The sequence below is a fragment of the Bufo bufo genome, chromosome 1 (genome assembly GCF_905171765.1).
Source record: "Bufo bufo chromosome 1, aBufBuf1.1, whole genome shotgun sequence".
Classification (NCBI taxonomy): Eukaryota; Metazoa; Chordata; class Amphibia; order Anura; family Bufonidae; genus Bufo; species Bufo bufo.
Window position 1 is genome coordinate 442,295,746 of NC_053389.1, and position 26,024 is coordinate 442,321,769.

The following is a 26,024-nucleotide window of genomic DNA, read 5'->3' on the forward strand; positions in this document are numbered from 1 at the left end:
TGGTCCTGAAAAAGTGGGTTTTAGAAATTTTCTGAAAAATTTCAAGATTTGCTTCTAAACTTCTAAGCCTTAGAGAAATTGAAATTTGCAAATTTGCTAATGTAACGGACCGTTTCAGCAGACAAGGGGTTAAAATCCGTTCAGGCGATAAGCCCCTTTCTGAGAGACAGGCACAGCTACTGCAGGATACACCAAACTCCCGAACTGGATACAAAGTAGCACTCCAAACTGGAAACTCACGAATAGCTGCTAGCAGACGAACAGGAATCAGCTTACACTTCTGGCAATCGGTCCTCTAACAGCATACAGCGAATCCCCCCAAAAAACGAGACAAGGCTCCGTGTTGAGGGTCAAGCAGTGGTCTGAGGTGCTGGCACACCCAGCCTGGTTTTTATTACAGTTGTTGCAAATACAGGTCCGCCCACAGGGGTTTGAAATACAGCCAATCAATATGTTACAACACATACAATGTAAGTACACGCCCCTAGGGGACCAGAAGGAAGACTTGTGACATAGGACAGATATGCAGCACTGTAGGATACACAGAGACAATACATCCCCACAATGCATCATGGTTCCCTCCTCTCTGTCCCGGAGACAACTGAGGCGTAATCCAATTATCTCTCAAGACAAAGAGAAGTCACCAATACACATGCGCAGACAACAGGACAGACATTACCCTTTAAACACACAATGGGACAATGGCACAATAGAAACACACCCAGCATTTTCCTCCCAAGCTGACAAGTTACACTTATTATAAATTGTTACAACTTTGTGAGTTTACATTGGCCATACATATAACTAACATCAATTTAAACAGTATAACTTTGGGACAAACCTATCCAAAATTCACTTGAATAGGTACAGGGGTTTAAAAGTTAGTATATGGCCCATAATCCAGGGGCAAGAGGCCAGCAGCCAGTCCTCTCCAAAACCCAGTGGCGAGGTTGGTTTTGCCACAGCTAATTTTTCCAAATTTTGGGTAAATTTGGTATTTTTTTATAAATAAAAATGAATTTTTTTTTACTCCATTTTACAACTGTCATGAAGTACAATATGTGACGAGAAAACAATCTCAGAATGGCCTGGATAAGTAAAAGCGTTTTAAAAGTTATTCACACATAAAGTGACACTGGTCAGATTTGCAAAAATTGGCCTGGTCCTTAAGGTGAAATATGGCCGTGTCCTTAAGGGGTTAAGGGTGTGCAGACTTATGCAACCATATTATTTTTATATTTTTTGTTCGCTCTACCTAAAAGATTGCAGTTTGTTTTTAAATTGAGTTGTACAGTTTATAGGTCACATTAAAGGTGGAAAAAGTTCTGAAATGATTTATCTTTGTCTCATTTTTTTACATCACAGAAACCTGACATTTTAACAGGGGTCTGTAGACTTTTTATATCCACTGTACACATAGGGTCACATTCAGTGGCGTAACTAATAGGGAAGCAGGGGAAGCGGCTGCTTCGGGGCCCGGGCTGACAAGGAGCCCGGGAGCAGTGTCTCACACACACACACACACACTTAGTGTGTGTACATAATTTTACATTTTTAGGCCGGCCCCCCCCTGAAAACAACCCCTCCAAATCCCCTCCCCTTTACATTTGGTGCGGTTACATAGGCCCGCCCACACCTCCCATCCATCCTACACCCCCATTCATTAACACAGGACCCGCCTCCATCCATGATTATCTGCTGACTCGCTGCCTCTTCTGCCTGCATAGCGTGACACCTGCCAGAGAACAAGTTGGCAGGGCGCTATGCAAATGAATCTCTTCCGGCAGTCCGCCCACCAAATAAAGTCCTCCTCAAGGGGCGGGGAGGCTGGGAGAAGCAGCGCATCATGGCAGAGGGCGAAGGGAGGCACAACAAGCATGCACAGCACTCATTTCTTCAGGTATGTGCCTGGGCCCCCCTGTCCCCCCCCTTGCCTGCTCCTGCTGCTGCAGATGCACTAGTACACAGTGGTTCTGGGGCCTCTCTGGGCATGAGGAAAGAGGAGGGCAGGGCAGAGTCAAAGTAGTTAACCCTTTCCTCCTCTCCTAGTCTGTCAAGTTCACAGACTGGGAGAGGAGAGGAGGTAAGACCAGGTACAGCAGCAGGCAAAGTTCTGAGTGTGCAGCCATGGCAGGCTGCAGCATGTAGCTGCCACAGGCTGCCATCCCACCAGCCTCCTATATAATAAAATGCATGCATCTGCTTCTGTTATAGTACAGGAGGCTGGCAGATGCTGGGATCGCCACCTGGCAGCTACATGCTGAAGCCTTCATGTAGCTGCCAGGTAGCCAGATCACAACCTCTGCCCACGCTTCCTCTGCCAGCCTCCTGTAATATAGCATGCGGTACGTGGCAGCCTCCCCTCTCTGCTTGCTGTTGCGCCATCTACTAGTGCTTATTATGGCACTCTTTGAAGTTACATATACACAAATGTGATGCCAGGATGGTTCTGGGCTGGCATCAGGTGCATGCATATGTGTGTCATAATAAGCACTAGTACATGGCAGAGCAGCGGAGGCAGAGAGGGGAGGCTGCCACGTACCGCATGCTATAGTACAGGAGGCTGGCAGAGGAAGGAGTGGGCAGAGGTTGGGATGAAAGTTCCAATCACCCCCTTTCACAGTGTTTTAAATATAAGTAAATAAACATTAAAAAAAGCATTGCCATGTCCAAAAATGTCTTCACTGTTAAAAAATATTAATAATTTTCATTCAAAAAGGGTACCAATAAAAACTACAATTCATCCACCTGAAAAAAAGCTTCAGCTCTTTAGGCAGAAATAAAAAAAAAAGTTTTAGCTGTCAAAAAATGGTGATACAAAGACAAATAGGTTTTTTCAAAGGTTTTATTTTAAGTAAGGGTCTATTCACACGTCCGTTGTTCTGGGTCCGCATCCTTTCAACAATTTTGCAGAACAGGTGCAAACCCATTCATTTCAATAGGGCCGCAAAAGATGCGGACAGCACACCATGTGCTGTCTGCATCCGTAGTTCCATTCCGCGGCCCCCGCAAAATTAGATGGAACATGTCCTATTCTTGTCTGCAATTGCGGACAAGAATAGGCATTTCTATCATAGGGAACTATCAAAATGCGTTACGCACACGGCTGGTATCCGTGTTTTGCGGATCCTCATTTTGTGGACAGCAAAACACTTGCGGACGTCTGAATGAACCCTAAGGGAGGGGGGCTCTGTAAAAATTTACTATATAGCCCTACCGTCCAAGCTCTCGCTCACATTACTGTTAGTTTTCCGTTTTTCCGATCCGTCAGAAGAACAAAAAAAATAACCAATAAAACAGATCCTGCATTTTAAGCATCCGTTATGCTCATTTATGTACATTTTGCATCGATTTTAGCCATTTCCGTCTGAGATGCGTCATTTTAGACGGAAAGAAAATGAAATACTTTGTGTAGAACTATTTTTTTTAATAAAAAAATAACTGATCTCATACGGAAATGGGTAAAGAGGATGCAAAATGTGCATAAATGAGCATAACGGATGCTTAAAATACAGGATCTGTGTTTTGCTTATTTATCTCTTCTGCTAATGGATCAGAAGAACGGAAAACGGAACAGAGATGTGAACGCAGCCTAAGGCGGGTGACTGTATCCGGCAGGCTGTTCCTGCCAGAGTTGACTGGATTCAGCATTGCTAGATTCTGCCGTTCACCAGGGATGCCCAACCAGCACCCTCCAGCTGTTGAAAAACTACAACTCCCAGCATGCCTGGACAACCTAAAGCTATTAGGGCATGCTAGGAGTTGCAGTTTTGCAACAGCTGGAGGGCTGCAGGTTGAGCTTTCCTGCCATAGACTATGGCAGACCACCAACAGAGTTTTGGCCTGACAAAAACTGTTCTACTGGTGAAAGGCAGAATCCAGCAATGCTGGATCTGGTGAACTCTGGCCCTATGTTCTTTACCAGATACCGTTCACTATAGATGTGAACAAAGACTAATACGGCATCAAAGTGCAATGATCAGATGACTTTGTTTTGTCCGGGTTCAGAGCTGAACCCTGGACATTTCCCCTTCTTCCCACGCTCAGGCCCAGTGACATGAGCATCAGAGCATTTCCCTTGCCCTGCGCTGAATTCGGAGAATTTTTCTGGAGATCCGGTGACGTCACCAGATGCAGAAAAAGCCCTTGCCCTGCGCAATTCAGCGCAGGGCAAGGGAGAGCATTGGAGCATAAAATATCAAAGGGGCTGCGTTGGGGAAGAAGGGAATATGACAACCCCTTTAACATTCACAGTCATAACTAGTATTGAGTGATCTTGTATTTTCAAGTTTGGAGTACAAGGTTCGGGTAATCTAAGAATCCCGTTATGGATTCCGCCACCACGAACCATAACAGAATTCTATGACGGCATAGCATGGTCAGCATAGACTTCTATTATGAAGGAATTAAATATGGAATGCCTATTATATGCTTCTATGGTGCATGCCGTCATAGAATTCCGTTATGCTTCGTGGTAGTGGAATCCATAATGGAATTCTTAGAAAACCGGAACCTTTTTACACCGAACTTGAAACACAAGTTTACTCAACACTACTGATACCGCATTAACTAAATGTGAAAACTCATCAAGTGTGTATACTCTGCTACATTTGTGTGTATGTGTATATATATATATATATATATAATCGAATAGAAAGCAGGACTGCACTCCAATATGTGATGAAAAAATCAAAGCAGTTTATTCACCCATGTTATGGCAAAGTTTGCAACGTTTCAGCTCTTGCGAGCCTTTCTCAAGCCTATATATATATATATATATATATATATATATATACAGTACAGACCAAAAGTTTGGACACACCTTCTCATTCAAAGAGTTTTCTTTATTTTCATGACTATGAAAATTGTAGATTCACACTGAAGGCATCAAAACTATGAATTAACACATGTGGAATTATATACATAACAAACAAGTGTGAAACAACTGAAAATATGTCATATTCTAGGTTCTTCAAAGTAGCCACCTTTTGATTTGATTACTGCTTTGCACACTCTTGACATTCTCTTGATGAGCTTCAAGAGGTAGTCCCCTGAAATGGTTTTCACTTCACAGGTGTGCCCTGTTAGGTTTAATAAGTGGGATTTCTTGCCTAATTAATGGGGTTGGGACCTTCAGTTGCGTTGAGGAGAAGTCAGGTGGATACACAGCTGATAGTCCTACTGAATAGACTGTTAGAATTTGTATTATGGCAAGAAAAAAGCAGCTAAGTAAAGAAAAACGAGTGGCCATCATTACTTTAAGAAATGAAGGTCAGTCAGTCAGCCGAAAAATTGGGAAAACTTTAAAAGTAAAGGCTATTTGACCATGAAGGAGAGTGATGGGGTGCTGCGCCAGATGACCTGGCCTCCACAGTCACTGGACCTGAACCCAATCGAGATGGTTTGGGGTGAGCTGGACCGCAGAGTGAAGGCAAAAGGGCCAACAAGTGCTAAGCATCTCTGGGAACTCCTTCAAGACTGTTGGAAGACCATTTCAGGGGACTACCTCTTGAAGCTCATCAAGAGAATGCCAAGAGTGTGCAAAGCAGTAATCAAAGCAAAAGGTGGCTACTTTGAAGAACCTAGAATATGACATATTTTCAGTTGTTTCACACTTGTTTGTTATGTATATAATTCCACATGTGTTAATTCATAGTTTTGATGCCTTCATAGTCATGAAAATAAAGAAAACTCTTTGAATGAGAAGGTGTGTCCAAACTTTTGGTCTGTACTGTATGTATATATATATATATATATATATATATATATACACCCACACACAGACACACACATCATATATACTGTACACATAGTACACACACATATACAGTTGCAAGAAAAAGTATGTGAACCCTTTGGAATGATATGGATTTCTGCACAAATTGGTCATAAAATGTGATCTGATCTTTATCTTAGTCACAACAATAGACAATCACAGTCTGCTTAAACTAATAACACACAAAGAATTAAATGTTACCATGTTTCTATTGAACACACCATGTAAACATTCACAGTGCAGGTGGAAAAAGTATGTGAACCCTTGGATTTAATAACTGGTTGAACCTCCTTTTGGCAGCAATAACTTCAACCAAACGTTTCCTGTAGTTGCAGATCAGACGTGCACAACGGTCAGGAGTAATTCTTGACCATTCCTCTTTACAGAACTGTTTGGCCCCTTTCACACGGGCGAGTATTCCGCGCGGATGCGATGCGTGAGTTGAACGCATTGCACCCGCACGGAATCCTGACCCATTCATTTCACGTGGCGAAACACGTGTTGAGGTCGAAGCAGTGGGGGAACTGTGTCACCATTTTTCAGCAGCAACATGGGTAGGTAACATGGTATCTGTATTAGGGTGGGACTAGTGACTTACAGTTATTGTTATATGCCATCTTTATGAGTAGTATTGCACCGTCCAATTATACCCTACAGCATCCATTGCTTGGACGCTGTGAATAAGAGCTAGGTAGTTGTTCAACACTAGGGGACAGCAATTGCACCCGCAACTACTCCAATGTTCACAGCTTCTGTTTATTGTCTGTTACCTGCTGTATATGGTCACATTATCCCCCATTGTGATTCTCCACATTGCAGAGCCCTTTTGTGGCCCAGTCTCCATGTTCTGTCCCTTTTGAGTCTCACCTGTAATGTTCATGTGATTTATAACAAATAAAATTAGATTTTTTTACCTTGTTAAATCCTTGCTCTTTTTTTGTACAAACTCTAGAATTCTTCTTCACCTCATTGAGCAGTCTGTGCTGTGTTCTTGCAGTCATCTTTACAGGACGGCCACTCCTAGGGAGAGTAGCAGCAGTGCTGAACGTTCTCCATTTATAGACAATTTGTCTTACCGTGGACTGATAAACAGCAAGGCTTTTGGAGATACTTTTATAACCCTTTCCAGCTTTATGCAAGTCAACAATTCTTAATTGTTGGTCTTCTGAGAGCCCTTTTGTGCGAGGCATTATTCACATCAGGCAATGCTTGTTGTGAAAAGCAAACCCAGAACTGGTGTGTGTTTTTTATAGGGCAGGGCAGCTGTAACCAACACCTCCAATCTCATCTCAGTGATTGGACTCCAGTTGGCTGACACCTCACTCCAATTAGCTCTTGGAGATGTCATTAGTCTAGGGGTTCACATACTTTTTCCACCTGCACTGTTAATGTTTACATGGTGTGTTCAATAAAAACATGGTAACATTTAATTCTTTGTGTTTTATTAGTTTAATCAGACTGTGATTGTCTATTGTTGTGACTTAGATAAGATCAGATCACATTTTATGACCAATTTGTTTAGAAATCCATATCATTCCAAAGGGTTCACATACTTTTTCTTGCAACTGTATACACTGAACAAAAATATAAACGCAACACTTTCGGTTTTGCTCCCATTTTGCATGAGCTGAACTCAAAGATCTGAAACATTTTCTACATACACAAAAGACCCATTACTCTCAAATATTGTTCACAAATCTGTCTAAATCTGTGTTAGTGAGCACTTCTCCTTTGCCGAGATAATCCATCCCACCTCACAGGTGTGGCATATGGAGGTGCTGATAAGACAGCATGAATATTGCACAGGTGTGCCTTAGACTGCCCACAATAAAAGACCACTCTGAAATGTGCAGTTTGATCACACAGCACAATGCCACAGATGTCGCAACGTTTGAGGGAGCGTGCAATTGGCATGCTGACTGCAGGAATGTCTACCATTGCCCGTGCAATGAATGTTCATTTCTCTACCATAAGCCGTCTCCAAAGGCGTTTCAGAGAATTTGACAGTACATCCAACCGTCCTCACAACTGCAGACCACCAGCCCAGGACCTCCACATCCAGCATGTTCACCTCCATGATCATCTGAGACCAGCCACCCGGACAGCTGAAGCAAAAATCGGTTGGCATAACCAAAGAATTTCTGCACAAACTGTCAGAAACCGTCTCAGGGAAGCTCATCTGAATGCTCGTCGTCCTCATTAGGGTCTGGACCTGACTGCAGTTCGTCGTCGTAACCGACTTAAGTGGGCAAATGCTCACATTCGATGGCGTCTGTCACTTTGGAGAGGCATTCTGTTCATGAATGAGTCCTGGTTTTCACTGTTCAGGGCAGATGGCAGACAGCGTGTGTGGCGTCGTGTGGGTGAGGGGTTTGCTGATGTCAACGTTGTGGATGAAGTGGCCCATGGTGGCGGTGGGGTTATGGTATGGGCAGGCATATGTTATGGACAACGAACACAGGTGCATTTTATTGTTGGCATTTTGAGATACCTTGACGAGATCCTGAGGCCCATTGTTGTGCCATTCATCCATGGCCATCACCTCATGTTGCAGCATGATAATGCTCGGCCCCATATTGCAAGGATCTGTACACAATTCCTGGAAGATGAAAACATCCCAGTTCTTGCATGGCCAGCATACTCACCGGACATGTCACCCATTGAGCATGTTTGGGATGCTCTGGATCGGCGTATACGACAGCGTGTTCCAGTTTCTGCCAATATTCTGCAACTTCGCACAGCTATTGAAGAGGAGCGGACCAACATTCCACAGGCCACAATCAAGAACCTGATCAACTCTATGCAACGGAGATGTGTTGTACTGCGTGAGGCAAATGGTGGCCACACCAGATACTGACTGGTTTTCTGACCCCCCCTCCCCCATTAAGGCAAAACTGTGCACATTTCAGAGTGGCCTTTTATTGTGGGCAGTGTAAGGTACATCTGTGCAATATTCATGCTGTCTAATCAGCACCTTGATCTGCCACACCTGTGAGGTCGGATGGATTATCTCGGCAAAGGAGAAGTGCTCACTAACATAGATTTAGACAGATTTGTGAACAATATTTGAGAGTAATGGGTCTTTTGTGTATGTAGAAATGTTTCAGATCTTTGAGTTCAGCTCATGCAAAATGGGAGCAAAACCGAAAGTGTTGCGTTTATATTTTTGGTCAGTGTACATTTACTCAGTCATTTACATATATACAGGTAAATTAGACAATTACACACACATATATCACATACTGTACATATGTACAGAATACAGTACACTACACAGCAGTGGCGTGCCTAGGATATTTGGCACCCGGGGTGGGTCCTTTCTCTGGCATCCTTCCCCCAATACTTTTAAAAAATTGCACCCCTCACAGTAGTATTGCCCCCATTGTGCCCGCTCACAGTAGTTATGCCCTCTCTGCCCCTTTCACAGTTGTAATACCCTCTTTGAGCCCCCTTCACAGTAATAATCCCCATTGTGCCCTCTTCACAGTAATAATCCCCATTGTGTTTCCTTCATAGTAATAATGCCCATTGTGCCCCCTTTATAGTAATAATGCCCACTGTGCCCCCTTCATAGTAATAATGCCCATTGTTCCCCCTTCACAGTAATAATGCCCATTGTGCCTGCTTAATAGTAGTAATGCCCACTGTGCTAGTAATGCCCTCTGTGCCCCCTTTACAGTAATAATGCCCAGTGTGCCGCCTTCACAGTAATAATGTGCACTGTGCCCCCTTCACAGTAATAATGCCCACTGTGCCCCATTCATTGTAGTAATGGCCTCTGGCTCTGTGCCCCCTCTATAGTAGAAATGCCCATTGTGCCCCCTTCACATTAGTAATGCCCTCTGTGCCCCCTCCATAGTAGTAATGCCCTGTGTGTCCCCAGCCCCTAGCTGTTTGAATAGAGGGCAGTGCTCATATGAGAGCTTCTTTCTCTGTTCTGTTCACCTGCTTGCCATAGCATTTGCAGTGATGAGCAGGTAAACAGAGCAGAGAAGGCAGCACTCATACAAAAAAAAAGCGGGCAACTCCTTTAAAGACATACTTGGAAAACATTACATACAGCGCTACAGAACATACAGGGTAATACATCCAGTTACTTCTCTTCTCTGATGTAGATATTCTCTTTCCTCTTCTTCTCCTGTTAGACAAGACCACCATGGTGACTCCTTTCAGCCACACCTCGGCTCTGCAGAGTTTAACAAACAGACATCTTATTTTCTTACTTTTCCATCATCCTCCCACCTTCTCTACACCCCATCCTGCCACCCCCAATACTGTGCCCACTGTGCTCCCCAATACTTTCCTGCGGAAACAGTCCCCCTGAAAATACTGGTACCAACCATATAGTGCGTCAGTGCAAAAACAACCCATTATTTTGTGCGCTAGTACCAAAAAATCCCTCATTCCTTTCAGATCAGAACCCCATATAAAACCTTAAATGAGATCCCCCCATCTCAGACCAACCCCCCTTTAGACCTCTATGTCAGACCCCATATAAGACCCCAGTTTTAAACCTCAGATCAGACCCCTATTAGACCTCCATGTAAGACCCCGACCCAATATCAGACCTCAGATAAAACCCCCATTAGACCTCCAGACCCCCATATCAGACCTCAGACCAGACCCCCATATCAGACCTCCATTAGACCTCCAAACCCCCCATTAGACCTCCTGACCCCCATATCTGACCCACATTAGACCTCCAGACCCCCCAGTCAGAACTCCAGACCCCCCAGTCAGAACTCCAGACCCCCCCAGTCAGAACTCCAGACCTCCCCAGTCAGACCTCCTGACCCCCCAGTCAGACCTCCAGACTCCCCAGTCAGACCACAAGACCCCCCATTAGACCACTCAGACCCCCCATTAGACCACTCCAGACCCCCAGTCAGACCTCCAGACCCCCCCAGTCAGATGTCCTGACCCCCCCAGTCAGAACTCCAGACCCCCCATAGACCACTCCAGACCCCCATTAGACATCTCCAGACCCCCATTAGATCTCCATATCAGACCTCAGATCAGACTGTAAAATAATACTTACCTCTCCTGTCGCCACTCTCCCTGTCCTGGCTGTCTTCTCTTCTCAGGGTCGGCGCTGCAGTCACCTGACCTCCTGCAGCGTCAGGTCAGAGTGCGCTCTGTACGTCCTGACGCTGCAGCAGGGGCGTAGCTAGAAATGCATGGGCCCCATAGCAAAAAAAAATTATGGGCCCCCCCCCGTGCCATCCACAGATCCCCCTCCCCTAAATAGTGCCATCCACAGATCCCCCTCCCCTAAATAGTGCCATCCACAGATCCCCCTCCCCTAAATAGTGCCATTCACAGATCCCCCTCCCCTAAATAGTGCCATCCACAGATCCCCCTCCCCTAAATAGTGCCATCCACAGATCCCCCTCCCCTAAATAGTGCCATCCACAGATCCCCCTCCCCTAAATAGTGCCATCCACAGATCCCTCTCCCCTAAATAGTGCCATCCACAGATCCCCCTCCCCTAAATAGTGCCATCCACAGATCCCCCTCCCCTAAATAGTGCCATCCACAGATCCCTCTCCCCTAAATAGTGCCATCCACAGTTCCCCCTCCCCTAAATAGTGCCATCCACAGATCCCCCTCCCCTAAATAGTGCCATCAACAGATCCCCCTCCCCTAAATAGTGCCATCAACAGATCCCCCTCCCCTAAATAGTGCCATCCACAGATCCCCCTCCCCTAAATAGTGCCATCCACAGATCCCCCTCCCCTAAATAGTGCCATCCACAGATCCCTCTCCCTTAAACAGTGCCATCCACAGATCCCCCTCCCCTAAATAGTGCCATCAACAGATCCCCCTCCCCTAAATAGTGCCATCAACAGATCCCCCCTCCCCTAAATAGTGCCATACACAGATCCCCCTCCCCTAAATAGTGCCATACACAGATCCCTCTCCCCTAAACAGTGCCATCCACAGATCCCCCTCCCCTAAATAGTGCCATCAACAGATCCCCCTCCCCTAAATAGTGCCATCCACAGATCCCCCTCCCCTAAATAGTTCCATCCACAGATCCCCCTCCCCTAAATAGTGCCATCCACAGATCCCCTCCCCTAAATAGTGCCATCCACAGATCCCCCTCCCCTAAATAGTGCCATCCACAGATCCCCCTCCCCTAAATAGTGCCATCCACAGATCCCTCTCCCCTAAATAGTGCCATCCACAGATCCCCCTCCCCTAAATAGTGCCATCCACAGATCCCCCTCCCCTAAATAGTGCCATCCACAGATCCCTCTCCCCTAAATAGTGCCATCCACAGTTCCCCCTCCCCTAAATAGTGCCATCCACAGATCCCCCTCCCCTAAATAGTGCCATCAACAGATCCCCCTCCCCTAAATAGTGCCATCCACAGATCCCCCTCCCCTAAATAGTGCCATCCACAGATCCCCCTCCCCTAAATAGTGCCATCAACAGATCCCCCTCCCCTAAATAGTGCCATCAACAGATCCCCCTCCCCTAAATAGTGCCATCAACAGATCCCCCCCTCCCCTAAATAGTGCCATACACAGATCCCCCTCCCCTAAATAGTGCCATACACAGATCCCTCTCCCCTAAACAGTGCCATCCACAGATCCCCCTCCCCTAAATAGTGCCATCAACAGATCCCCCCTCCCCTAAATAGTGCCATACACAGATCCCCCTCCCCTAAACAGTGCCATCCACAGTATCAGGTGCCTCCCCCCCCCCATGTGCCAGTCAGTATCAGGTGCCAACCCCCCCCCCCCCCAGGTGCCAGTATCAGGTCAGGTACCAACCCCCCTCCCCCCATATGCCAGTGTTAAGTGCCCCCCGCTCCCCCCATGGCAGTAACAGTCGGGTATTAAAAAATAAAAAATAAACACTTCTACTTACCTCCATGTCAGCGATGCGATGCAGCCTCTTCCTGTATTGTGTTCGCCCTGTATGTCCATATATGGAGTCACTGCTTGTATTTCAGAAAAGGTTTCTGCTGGGATTCGAACCCACGACCTTCTGTATCAGAGGCAGAGCACCTAACCACAAGACCAAAAGAGCTGCCTTGCTGCTGACTGAAAAATTATGAGACTTCTACTGTTATAGCTGGCTAAGTGTACATCTATACACATGACAGCTGCTCATATATTGAGATATAGCAGAGCTGAGTGTGCTGGGATAGCTGTCACATAGAGATATAGCAGTGCTGGGTGTGTTGGGGCAGCTGTCATATGTATAGATGTACACTTAGCCAGCTATAACAGTAGAAGTGTCAACATTTTTTCAATCAGTCGCAATGCCTCCTTTATGGTTGTGAGGGTTAATGCTTTGCCTCTGATACACTGATACATTGGAGGTTGTGGGTTCGAATCCCAGACACATCAGGAGACTTTAGAATACAGTAAGATTAGATCACATTAGCGAGGGGGCCTGGTCAGCCGCTGCTGTGAAGGGGGCCCTGAACATTAAGACATCGATATTTAACTAACTTGAAAATAAACTGTCGGGCCCCGAAGCAGCTGCTTCCCCGGTAGTTACGCCGCTGCCTGTGTGTGCTAATAATTTTTTTTTTTTAAAAATGAATGCGGTCGGACGGGCCCCCCAGTGGCGTAGGGCCCCATAGCCACTGCTATGGTTGCTATGGCGATCCCTACGCCACTGCGCTGCAGGCAGCCAGGATACAGCAGAGCAAGCATGAGGAGGGGTAAGTACTTTACAGCTTCTCTCCCCCTCCTCCTGCAGACTAATGAGCGCATCCATTATAAAAGTGCTCACTTACTAGTATTCCCTTTATAAGATCATGCACTGTATCTTATAAAGGCAAAAGCAATGAGCCCTTCCATTGGTATTGATGGAAGCGCTCATTGCTTCTGGCACCCCCCTGAGAGCTGGTACCTGGGGAGGACCGCCCCTCCCTAGGCACGCCACTGCTACACAGTTATGTGTACATATATGTGAACACACACATATTACACTGGCACACACTTACCTTCTGTGCAGGTCTCCAGGGTAAACAGTCAGGATTGATGGGAGGACATCTTCTCCTCAGCAGGCAGTGCAGCAGGCTCTTCTCCCCCTTTCCTCTGTCCCGACTTCTGCACATGGATTACATAACAGCAGAGGAGGCTCCTCTGCATGCCAGGACAGGGAAGAGGAGCAGAGTGGGGAAGGGTAGCACTGGGGAGGCTTCTGATCGCAGCAGCACATCCTGCTGTAGCTTCTGAAAAAGGGACTTCTCCTCAGCTGTGCAGCCCCTGAGGACATGTGCAGGCTGCTGCTAGAGGCCAGAGCAGGGGTGCACAACCTGCGGCCCACAGAGCCATGGTTTGCGGCCCCCGTCCTGCTGGGCAAACACAGCTGATCACAGTTTTTGCCCGGAGCACCGCACAGCGGATGGATCACAGGTTTTGCTCCTACACTGTAGCAGGAGCGGAAAGGGTCCCCGGCTATTAGTGAGAACGGGGAAGCTGAGGAGAAGACAGAAGTGCTTTATTAGCGCTTCTGCCTTCTCCTCTATGAGCGCTCTGCAGTGTGGACCCGGCGATCATGTGATCGCTGGGTGTCACAGGGGCAGAGGAGCGCAGAGCTGCAGGGTCAGTAGACCCTTATCAGCTCTGCCATGGTACAAAGCTCCCCCCCCCCCCCTTCCCCCAAGCAGGCTGGTTTTCCTGTAACTGGGGCTCCTTTGGATGCTTCAGTTACAGTGGAAATAGTACCAAAAAAAGTCATTTATTGTCTCCCAAAGGTCTTTCAGTGACCTCTCGGGGACGAATTATGTGGTTTTTTCCTTCTGAAGTCATGATTCCTTCCTGCTTAAGTTGCTTGTGGGCCATTGACAAGCAAGAAGCAGGGAGGACTCGTGTTCAGATGGAAAAACTGACGAATATTCGAAAAACTAATATATAGCACTATATTCTAAATATTCGCAAATCCTCAAAGTTGCGATATTCGAGATAAAAATTAGCTTTTCGAATATTTACGCTCAACGCTAGCAAGGAGTGGCTGTCCCTGCTGCTCAAGAGGCTGCACCCTCCCACTTGATTGATAGGGTCAGACATCTCACCTGGCCATGTCAATCTCGAGCCTGTACCACTGCTCCAAGTAGCAGCACAAGTACAGAGGCTCTGCTGCTGCAACGGTGCATGTGCTGCTACAATTCTGGGTATATTCATTATTTTATTTTACTCCCTGACGTATTCCGCAGCGCTTTACAGACATTATCATCCTTCACTGTCCCCAATGGGGCTCACAATATAAGTTCCCTATCAGTATGTCTTTAGAGCAGGCATGGCCAACCTGAGGCTCCCCAGCTGTTGTAAAACTACAACTCCCACCATGCCCTGCTGTAAGCTGATAGCTGTAGGTAGGCTGGGCATGCTGGGAGTTGTAGTTTTACAACAGCTGGAGAGCCTCAGGTTGGCCATCCCTGCTTTAGAGTGTGGGAGGAACATACAAACTCCATGCAGATGTTGCCCTTGATCAAATTTTAACCTAGGACCCTACAAGGCATTAGTGCTAACCACTGAGCCACCATGCTGCCTGCGGGCATATATGGCCCTGTCAATCCATACATTTCAATCCATCATTCATTGTCAGAAACATAAAGCTCCTTTTCACAATGTGTCTGCTGCAGAAAACATTCACAGCAGAAGGCACTTTTTTCCCCATCAAAAATAATTGAAACCTGACGGAACAGATACAAATCGATTCTCCAAATAAATTTTAAACAAATTGGGATTAAAACATTTTTCCGTTCCTACAGAAATACAGAAAACACAACCCTGATGTGAACAAGTTCTTAAAATCGCACATGACTCAGAGGCTTAAATACATGCCAAATTTGTCTCAGTAGCCTAATTTAGTGGGTACCACTCTGGGTATGTTACGTTAATCTATAACTTTGTACTTACGGTTCTGGTGAATGCATCACTGCAGAAGGATGTCTCAGGTACTGTGTGCTTGGAAACACACGGAAAGCTAGACACGCCAAGAAATCCCGTGCAGAAAGTAAACCAGCAGCTGGTCTTAGTTTAAATCCTGTTCTTTCTACACAAAACATAACATTCACAAAGTTATACTCAATGAATCTAAAAACACAGAGCGGATTCGCATTGGCGTTATGGCATTCAGTTATAGGCTCCGTTTTAACAGAGTAAGGGCTCGTTCCCATGAACGTGTGAAGCCCGTGCCCGTGCTGTGAACCGCAAATTGTGGTCCACAATGCAAGGGCACCGTCCGTGGGGCAGCCGCATGGGGATCGTGGACCCATTCACTTGAATGGGTCCGCGATCCCTCCGTTCCGCAAAAAGATAGAACATGCTCTATCTTTTTGCGGTGCGGAGGCACGAAACGGAACCCCAGGAAGTACTCCGTAGTGCTTCCGTATAGTGTTCCGTTCCGTGCTTCCGTTCCGCATCACCGGATTTGCAGACCCATTGAAGTGAATGGGTCCGCATCAGTGATGCGGAATGCATGATGCGGAATGCCCCATTCACACGTCCGTAGTGCATTGCGGATCCGCAAATTGCACCCGGCCGGCACCCCCATAGAAATGCCTATTCTGGTCTGCAATTGCGGACCAGAATAGGACATGTTCTATTTTTTTACAGAGCCGCGGACCGGAAGATCAGCAGCGCGCTCCGGAAATGTGGATGCGGAGAGCACATAGTGTGCTCTCCGCATCCATTCCATCCCATAGAGAATGAATGGGTCCGCACCCGTTCCGCAATTTGTGGAACGGATGCGGACCCATTATTACGGACGTATGAATGGAGCCTAAGGCCTCTTGCACATAAACGTTTTTTGTTTCCGTTTCCGTTCCGTTTTTTGCATTAATTTCTGGTCCATTCACACGTCTGTGGTGTATTGCGGATCTGCAAATTGCGGATCCGCAATACACCCGGCCGGCACCCCCATAGAACTGCCTATTCTTGTCCGCAATTGCGGACAAGAATAGGACATGTTCTATTTTTTTCCGGAGCCACGAACCGGAAGATCGGGGGCACGCTCCGGAAATGTGGATGCGGACAGCACACTGTGTGCTGTCCGCATCTCTTCCGGCCCTATAGAGAATGAATGGGTCCGGATTCTCCGGACCCATTCTACGGACGTGTGAATGGACACGTATTGTCCGCATAACGGACAAGGATAGTACTGTTCTATCAGGGGCCAGTTGTTCCGTTCTGCAAAAAACGGAATGCACAAGGACGTCAAACGCAAAATACTGAAAAATCCATACGGTCATGTGCAAGAGGCCTAAGGCCTCATGCACACGAATGTTATTTGTTTCCGTGTCCGTTCCATATTTTTTTGTGGATAGGATGCAGACCCATTCATTTCAATGGGTCAGCAAAAAATGCGGACAGTACACCGTGTGCTATCCGCATCAGTATGTCCATTCTGTAGCTCCGCAAAAAAAATAGAACATGTCCTATTCTTGTCCATTTTAGGCATTGTTACAATAGACTCCCCAAAAAAATGGATGGCATACGGATGTCATCCGTTTTTTTTTGCGGATCCACAATTTGCGGACCGCAAAATACATACAGTCGTGTAGCCTTAGGGTACTTTCACACTTGCGGCAGAGGATTCTGGCAGGCAGTTCCGTTCCGGCAATCTGGACGCAAATGGATGCATTTGTAAGACGGATCTAGATGCGAATCCGTCTCACAAATGCATTGCATACCGGATCCATCTTTCCGGTTGTCATCCAGAAAAACGAATCCGGCATTTATTTTTTTCACAGATTTAATGGTCTGCGAATGCGTTGACGGAAAGAGCAGATCCATTTTGCCGGAACACTTTCCAATGCATTCCGGCAAGTGTTCAGGATTTTTGGCCGGAGAGATAACTGCAGCATGCTGCGGTATTTTTTCCGGCCAAAAAACGTAAGAGGAACTGAACTGATGCATCCTGAACAGAATGCTCTCCCTCCAGAATGCATTAGGATAAGGCTCCATTCACACGTCCGCAATGTGTTTTGCGGATACACGGAGTCACGGATCCGCAAAAAACGGAAAGAGGCAATGTGCGTTCCGCATTTTGCGGACCGCACATTGCCGACATAATAGAATATGCCTGTTCTTGTCCGCAATTGCGGACAAGAATAGGACATGTTCTATTTTTTTGCGGAAACGGAAGCACGGATGCGGAAGTGCGGATCCGCAAATGTGGATGCGGACAGCACATTCCGTCCCCATAGAGAATGAATGGGTCCGCACCCTTTCCGCAAAATTGCGGAAAGGATGCGGACACATTTTGCGGACGTGTGAATGGAGCCTTAAGCTGATCAGTTTTTTTCCGGTATTGAGCACCTAGGACGGAACTCAGTGACGGAAAAGAAAAACGCTAGTGTGAAAGTACCCTTATAGCCGAATATAACAGAATTTTAGGACGGAAATCAAAACGAAAGCCTTGGGGACACATAACAGTTCCGTTTGGTTTCGTTATACTGTACATGATAGAAAAAAATAGTCCTGTCGACTTACGGAATGCCATAACGCCAATGCAAACCCGCCCTTATAGAAAATATGGCATCAATGGCAAAGTCAATTATTGTTACTAATAATATAATGGGGCATAGTAAGCATAATGTTAACTAGATGCAATTTTAATCCTGTCCATAGAAGCTTGCAATTTGAAAAGAATAAGGAGTCAATATAAGAAATGGAGATGAAGTAAGGGCTCATGCACACGACCGGTATGTATTTTGCTGTCCGGAACAGCTGGCCCCTAATAGAACAGTCCTATCCTTGTCCGTAATGCGGACAATAATAGGACATGTTCTATTTTTTTGCGGAAAGGAAATACGGACATAAGAAAACGGAATGCACACGGAGTAACTTCCGTTTTTTTTTGCGAAACCATTGAAATGAATGGTTCCGCATACGGTCCGCAAAAAAAAAAGAAACGGATACGGAAAGAAAATACGTTCGTGTGCAAGAGCCCTAAAACTAAGGTTGGTGTCACAAAACATTTTAGTAGCAAATTTGAACTTTATGGAAACACTGTAGCCGAATATATACCCATCATGTTGTTTTTTTATGTTTCTGCAGCATTCTTCGGGTTAGTGGTGTTTTGATTATAAGGTGCTATGCTGAGGTTATGGAGATTTTTCTGGCATTTTTACTACCTAGGCTTTATAGAAGTTCAAAAATACCAGGAAAAATGCATGTGCGTGCGCTATATAGACATTATTATCTCTCACTGTCCCCACTGCAGCTCAAAGTCCCTTTTAGTATGTCTTTGGAGTGCGGGTGGAAACTGGAGTACCTGGAGGAAACCCACACAAACTCATTGAGAGTATACAAACTCCATGCAGATTTGAAGTTAGCACCCCAGCACTAACCATTGAGACCCTGTGCTGCCCAATAAAAAAGAAATTACAATTAAAATAAAATATATAAAAAAGAGAAATACAAATAAAAATAACAAAAATGTGGGTGGAGGAAGACTTGTCTGGCAGTCTCTAAAACCGCATAAAAAAATGCTAGGTCACATTTCATGTAAGCCATTCTCAACAGCTGAAGTGACGTTTTCTCAGTTTTTTAGTTAGAAAAAATGAGAAGGAATAAGTACCTATACTTTGTAATTGCATTGCTGCCAATGTCGTCAGAACACGCTGATAGAATGTTAATATGTTCACTGACGCAGAAGCTTCTTAGGTAATATAAACCTCAAGCATTCAGAAAATGTGCATGTGAAGTAAATGTTATATTGTGTGTATGAGCTCCTGAAAGCCTGCCAAAAACTGATTATTTTCCACCACATAGGTAAATCTCTCTCTGACATCTTCACAACAGGTTGCCAGTTACAGTAACTGTGTAAATACATTATAGGACTAATCTTGTACTGGTCTAGAGTTACAGCTTGTGTTAAGCTCCAGAGCGGTACTCACTACTCTGCTGGTCATTGGAAACAGTTGACAAGCTAGTGATCAGACGCCCCAAAACAGTGTGACTGAGCTCCCATCATATTACCATGCCTTGAGTAAAGACTAAGGCCCCTTTCACACGGGCGAGAATTCCAGGCGGGTGCAATGCGTGAGGTGAACGCATTGCATCCGCACTGAATACCGACCCATTCACTTCAATGGGGCTGTGCACATGAGCGATGATTTTCACGCATCACTTGTGCGTTGTGTGAAAATCACAGCAAGCTCTATATTCTGCGTTTTTCACGCAACGCAGGCCCCATAGAAGTGAATGGGGCTGCGTGAAAATCGCAAGCATCCACAAGCAAGTGCGGATGCGGTGCGATTTTCACGCATGGTTGCTAGGTGACGATCGGGATGGGGACCCGATCTTTATTATTTTCCCATATAGCATGGTTATAAGGGAAAATAATAGCATTCTTAATACAGAATGCAAAGTTAATTAGGGATGGAGGGGTTAAAAAAAAAAGAAAGAAATAATTTAACTCACCTCACCCACTTGTTCGTGCAGCCCGTCTTGTCTTCTTTCTTCTTCTTTGAGGACCTGGGAGGAAAGGACCTTTGGTGACGTCATTGCGCTCATCACATGGTCCATCACACGGTCCATTACCATGGACATTGCTTTAGGCCTCTTTCACCCTACCATTTTTTTTTCCGTTTTGCGTTCCATATACGGTCTTATCCTTAAACCTAACACTTCTGTCTAGAGAAGCTATTTCACTTTTACTACTCCACCCTCCTCCTGGAATAAGATTGTGACTTTTTTGCGACTTTTACAAAAAAAGTCTTAATGATAAATTTGGAGTGAAACTCATTAACATAGCTAACCATGCCCACTTTCCCACCTACATTACAAAACTGGAGTGAGTGGTGTAAAAATGCAAAAAGTAGCAAAAGCCCTATTTTTGCGACTTTTTGACGCCATAGTTCTGGAGTGAAGGTATGATAAATCAGAGCCTATGGAGACAACACAGATACCATCCATGTTTGGTCCATGGTTTTCACAGCCTGGCAGTTTCCATGGAAAATGGATAACACATGGAGGTCAAAAAACAGACACACGAGGAGGGGGGAGTAAGCCACCACTAGATACTTTCAGTGGCTGCTTATCTCCCCAAGAATAAAAGGATTGTGCATGTTGAAATCTAACCGCTGAATTCTTCTTGCACCTGACATCTTCTTTCGGGGAGAGTTTGAAAGCCCATATTATTCTAAAGTGTAGATGCATTCTATTTTCAAACTCCATTCTTAAATAACAGCTAATCATTTTCAGCAGGTTAGCATTAGAGACAAAGGAAACAATAAACAAATCCAAAGTTTGGTGATTCACTTTGAATGAGTTTGGCGAAATGGCCTGCCATTGTACATTTAAAAATCAGTACACTAGTGAGGGAGAAGATGAGAAGGCCAGAGAGAATGAAGATAAAGATCACACGACCCCAGCCTGGGCCCGGCTAGTGGGCTTTTCCACAATGCGTTGCAGCCAATCAGCAGTCTGTATGTTAGCTCTAAAGGCAAAGACACCACTGGGAGCTCAGCCACTGATATGATAGGATAGTGATGGCCAACCATTTAGAGGCCGAGTACCCAAACTGCAACCCAAAACCCACTTATTTATTGCAAAGTGCCCACACGGCAATTTAACCTGAATACTGAAAAATACTGGCCAAGTTGAGCTGTGGGTGCATGGCTTAACACAGGCCTCTGTAAAACAAATCCCCCCGTTGGCACCCCCTACTATTAAAAATGTCCCATTAGTGGCCCCTAGTATTACTAAGGCTCTCATTAGTGGCCTCCAGTAATAATAATGCCAGATTACTGGTCCGCAGTATTCATAAGGCCCCCATTAGTGGCCCTCAGTATTAAAAATGCCCCATTAGTGGCCCCTAGTATTAAAAATGCTCCAGTCATTGCCCCTAGTATTAATAAGGCCCCCATTAGTGGACTCCAGTATTAATAATGCCCCATTAGTGGTGGCCCCTAGTATTAATAAGGCACCCATTAGTCCCCCCAGTATTAATAAGGGTCCCATTAGTTGCCCCCAATATTACTAAGGCTCTCATTAGTGGCCTCCAGTATTAATAAAGCCCCATTACTGGTCCGCAGTATTAATAAGGCCCCCATTAGTGGCCCCTAGTATTAAAAATGCCCCATTAGTGGCCCCTAGTATTAATAATGCTCCTGTCATTGCCCCTAGTATTAATAAGTCCCCCCATTAGTGGACTCCAGTATTAATAATGCCCCATTAGTGGTGGCCCCTAGTATTAATAAGGCACCCATTAGTCCCCCCAGTATTAATAAGGGTCCCATTAGTGGCCCCCAGTATTAATAATGCCCCAACAGTGGCCCTCAATATTAATAATGCCCCATTAGTGGCCCCCACTATTAATAAGACCCACATTAATGGTCCCCAGTAAAATCAAATGGATGAGGCAAGTTTTATTTATTTATCTTTAACAAAAGCGGTAGAGCTGCACAAAGGCTGTACTAATGAGCCCTGGGCACAGCCCACAAAGACCTACATGCCCACAGAGAGGGTTCTGAGTTCCCCCTCTGGCATACGTACCATAGGTTCACCACCATTGTGATAGGACATGTCTGCCATGTCTCAGACACCAATTAGACACACAAGCCAGCCATTTTAGAGGCTATGCAGGGACAGTGTAGGGATTATGATTAGTTAGGTAAATTGAATTACTGTACTAGGCAGAAAGTCAGGTTTTATCATTAGGGACAGGGCCGGTGCTATAATAAGGAAGACCAAGCAGCTGCCTTAGGGCGCAGAGACGGTAGGGTGGAAAAAATGAAACTTTTTTTTTTTTAAATACCCTGTATTTTTTTCGCATGATGGCTGACATGGGGGCATGATGGCTGACATGGGAGCATGATGGCTGACATGGGAGCATGATGGCTGACATGGGAGCACGATGGCTGACATGGGAGCACGATGGCTGACATGGGGGACTTATGGCTGACATGGGGGGCTGATGGCTGACATGGGCGGCTTATGGCTGACATGGGGGGCTGATCTGAGGCATTGGGGGTCTGATCTGAGGTCTAATTAACATTGGGGGTCTGATTGCTGGTCTGACCTGAGGTGCAATGGAAAATATTTTTTCTTATTATCCTCTTCTAAAACCTAGGTGTCCCTCATGGGCCGGTGCGTCTTAGAGGGCAAAGAATACAGTCCTCAAACCAGCGATTGTCTGAAGCAGAGAGAAGATACCAGGACCACACAGAGGGGAAGCCAGCTGCTCCAGACAGGACCAGGGCCAGGTGAGCTGCGGGGGGGGGGGGGGGGGCGCCAAAATGTAGCTTCGCTTGTGTTGGAGAAAAATCCTTGCACCGGCCCTGAGAGACAGTACTATTTTTTTTATGTGCAGGAGCCATCCTTTTTCTCCAGACACCTATTGCAAAGTTTCTCCAGTTCATAAGTGTGCAATTGTCATTTTTCCCAGCATCACCAGCAGCTTATATTTCACCACATACGCTGCACAATCGCTCCTTTTTATTTCCAAAAACCTGTTTCAAAGACTCTGCAGTTTATATTTGTGCAATAAGCATATTTTACTGCATCAACGTGCATAGCATTTTTTTTTTTGCACCCATAAGCATATGTTTTTGTGCACATATAAGCATATGTTAATGCATCAATATCAGTGCATAGTTTGGTCGCACTCAGGGAACATCCAATTGGACCTATATTTTTATTTAACAAAAACCTGTTGCAATTTGTCTACTGTTTAGAAGTGCGCAAATAAACATATTTTAGCAGTATACAGTTTGGTTACAGCCAGGGGATGTCTAATTGGGTCTTTAGGCCCCTTTCACACGGGCGAGTATTCCGCACGGATGCGATGCGTGAGTTGAGCGCATTGCACCCGCACTGAATCCTGACCCATTCATTTCTATGGGGCTGTGCACACGAGCGGTGATTTTCACGCATCACTTGTGCGTTGCGTGAAAATCGCAGCATGCTCCTCTTTGTGCGTTTTTCACGTAACGCAGGCCCGATAGAAATGAATGGGGTTGCGTGAAAATCACAAGCATCCGCAAGCAAGTGCGGATGCGGTGCGATTTTCACGCACGGTTGCTAGGTGACGATCGGGATGGGGACACAATCATTATTATTTTCCCTTATAACATGGTTATAAGGGAAAATAATAGCATTCTGAATACAGAATGCATAGTACAATAGCGCTGGAGGGGTTAAAAAAATAATAATAATAATTTAACTCACCTTAATCCACTTGTTCGCGCAGCCCGACATCTCTTCTGTCTTCATCTGTGCTGTGAGCAATAGGACCTTTGATGACGACACTACGCTCATCACATGATCCATCACCATGGTGATGGATCATGTGATGGACCATGTGATGAACGCAGTGACGTCATCAAAGGTCCTATTGCTCACAGATGAAGACAGAAGAGATGCCGGCTGCACGAACAAGTGGATTTATTTTTTAACCCCTCCAGCCTTATTTTACTATGCATTATGTATTCAGAATGCTATTATTTCCCCTTATAACCATGTTATAAGGGGAAATAATACAATCTACAGAACACCGATCCCAAGACCGAACTTCTGCGAAGAAGTTCGGGTTTGGGTACCAAACATGTGCGATTTTTCTCACGCTAGTGCAAAACGCATTACAATGTTTTGCACTCGCGCGGGAAAATCGTGCATGTTCCCGCAACACACCCGCACATTTTCCCGCAACGCCCGTGTGAAAGAGGCCTTATGGTTTCCCAAATCCCTGTTGCAATTTTTTTACCATTTAGGTATAGCAATAGCAGACCTCACCGCTGACACGCTCCCATTGCATCACGTTCATAGCAGTTACACACTTTTTTCTAACTCTGTACTGATTTTTAGGTGGCTTACTTTGAGACAGACATGCAATTTTGGTGCAATATGGTGCATCTTAGGCCATGCCCACTTTCCCAAAAAGCCTCAGCCTTTTTTTTTTAACAAGTTGGAAAAAAGTGTAGAAACTATAAGTTGCATCAATCTACGCCAGTTTTCGGACATATTCTAGGCACAGGTACATTAGTAAATCTGGGCCACTGCCTTTGCTACTTTCACATCTGCATTTTTGCTGGATCCGTCATGGATCAGCAAAAACGCTTCCGTTACAATAATAGAACCGGCTGCATCCTTTATGAATAGATCCAGCTGTATTACCTGTAAAATAACCAAGACGGATCTAAAATGACTGTAAGTCAATGAGTGCAGGATCTGTTTTATTTAGTGTCCAAGAAAACGGATCCGGCACCTTTGACTTCCATTGTGTTCCATGCCGGATCTGTCTTGCTCTGTATCCAATGACGCACTCACAAACGCTGCTTGCAGCGCTTTTGTGTGTGTCATGGGAACGTAACCTAATGGAACGGAATGCATTCTGGTGCATTCTGCTCAGTTCAGTTTTGTCCCCATTGACAATTGACGGATATGACTGATATCAATACCGGAAAGGAAAACACACATGGTCAAGTAGCCTATTTTGTTATTTTGGTTTTACTGATTTTCTAGTTTGCTAGTTTCTTGTTATCCAGTCAATCATACAGTTGTTCATGTGAGCAGTGACCTCGAAAACAAGCAAGACAGAACATGACATGAAGTTGCATACAGGGGTCACATGAAGAAATCATGTGCAAAGTGATCAGAAGTGATGAGCAGACAACGCTGAACACATACGGATGTAGTAGAGTTAACACACATGCTTAACTAGACGTGGCAACTAAACTAGTTGTGTTAAGCCGACACCTTTAATTGCTTTTCAATAGCTTTTGTTTCGGGATATCACGATGAGTTAAGAAATTTGAGTTAAGAGTTTGTGTGTTAACTCTTAGACTACTTTCACACTATCGTTCGGGGCTCCGCTTGTGAGCTCTGTTTGAAGGCTCTCACAAGCGGCCCCGAACGCATCCGTACTGCCCCAATGCATTCTGAGTGGATGCGGATCCGCTCAGAATGCATCAGTCTGGCAGCGTTCAGCCTCCGCTCCGCTCAGCAAGCGGACACCCGAACGCAGCTTGCAGCGTTCGGGTGTCCGCCTGGCCGTGTGGAGGCAAGCGGATCCGTCCAGACTTACAATGTAAGTCAATGGGGACGGATCCGTTTGAAGTTGACAGTATATGGCTCAATCTTCAAACGGATCCGTCCCCCATTGACTTTCAATGTAAAGTCTGGACGGATCCGTCTGAACAACTTTCACACTTAGAATTTTTTCTAAACTATAATGCAGACGGATCCGTTCTGAACGGATCCAAAGTCTGCATTATATGAGCGGATCCGTCTGAACAACTTTCACACTTAGAATTTTTTCTAAACTATAA

The 26,024-nt window shown here is 45.5% G+C and overlaps 1 protein-coding gene across 1 annotated transcript in view; it reads right to left on the minus strand.

The window, feature by feature from the left end:
* Window positions 1-26,024, minus strand: part of LOC120987072 (tyrosine 3-monooxygenase-like) — a 124,831-nt gene that overhangs the window by 39,316 nt on the left and 59,491 nt on the right. Inside the window, exon 7 of the mRNA XM_040415708.1 lies at window positions 15,664-15,799. Coding sequence (XP_040271642.1) covers window positions 15,664-15,799 — 136 coding nt within the window. The remainder of the gene's footprint in view (window positions 1-15,663; window positions 15,800-26,024) is intronic.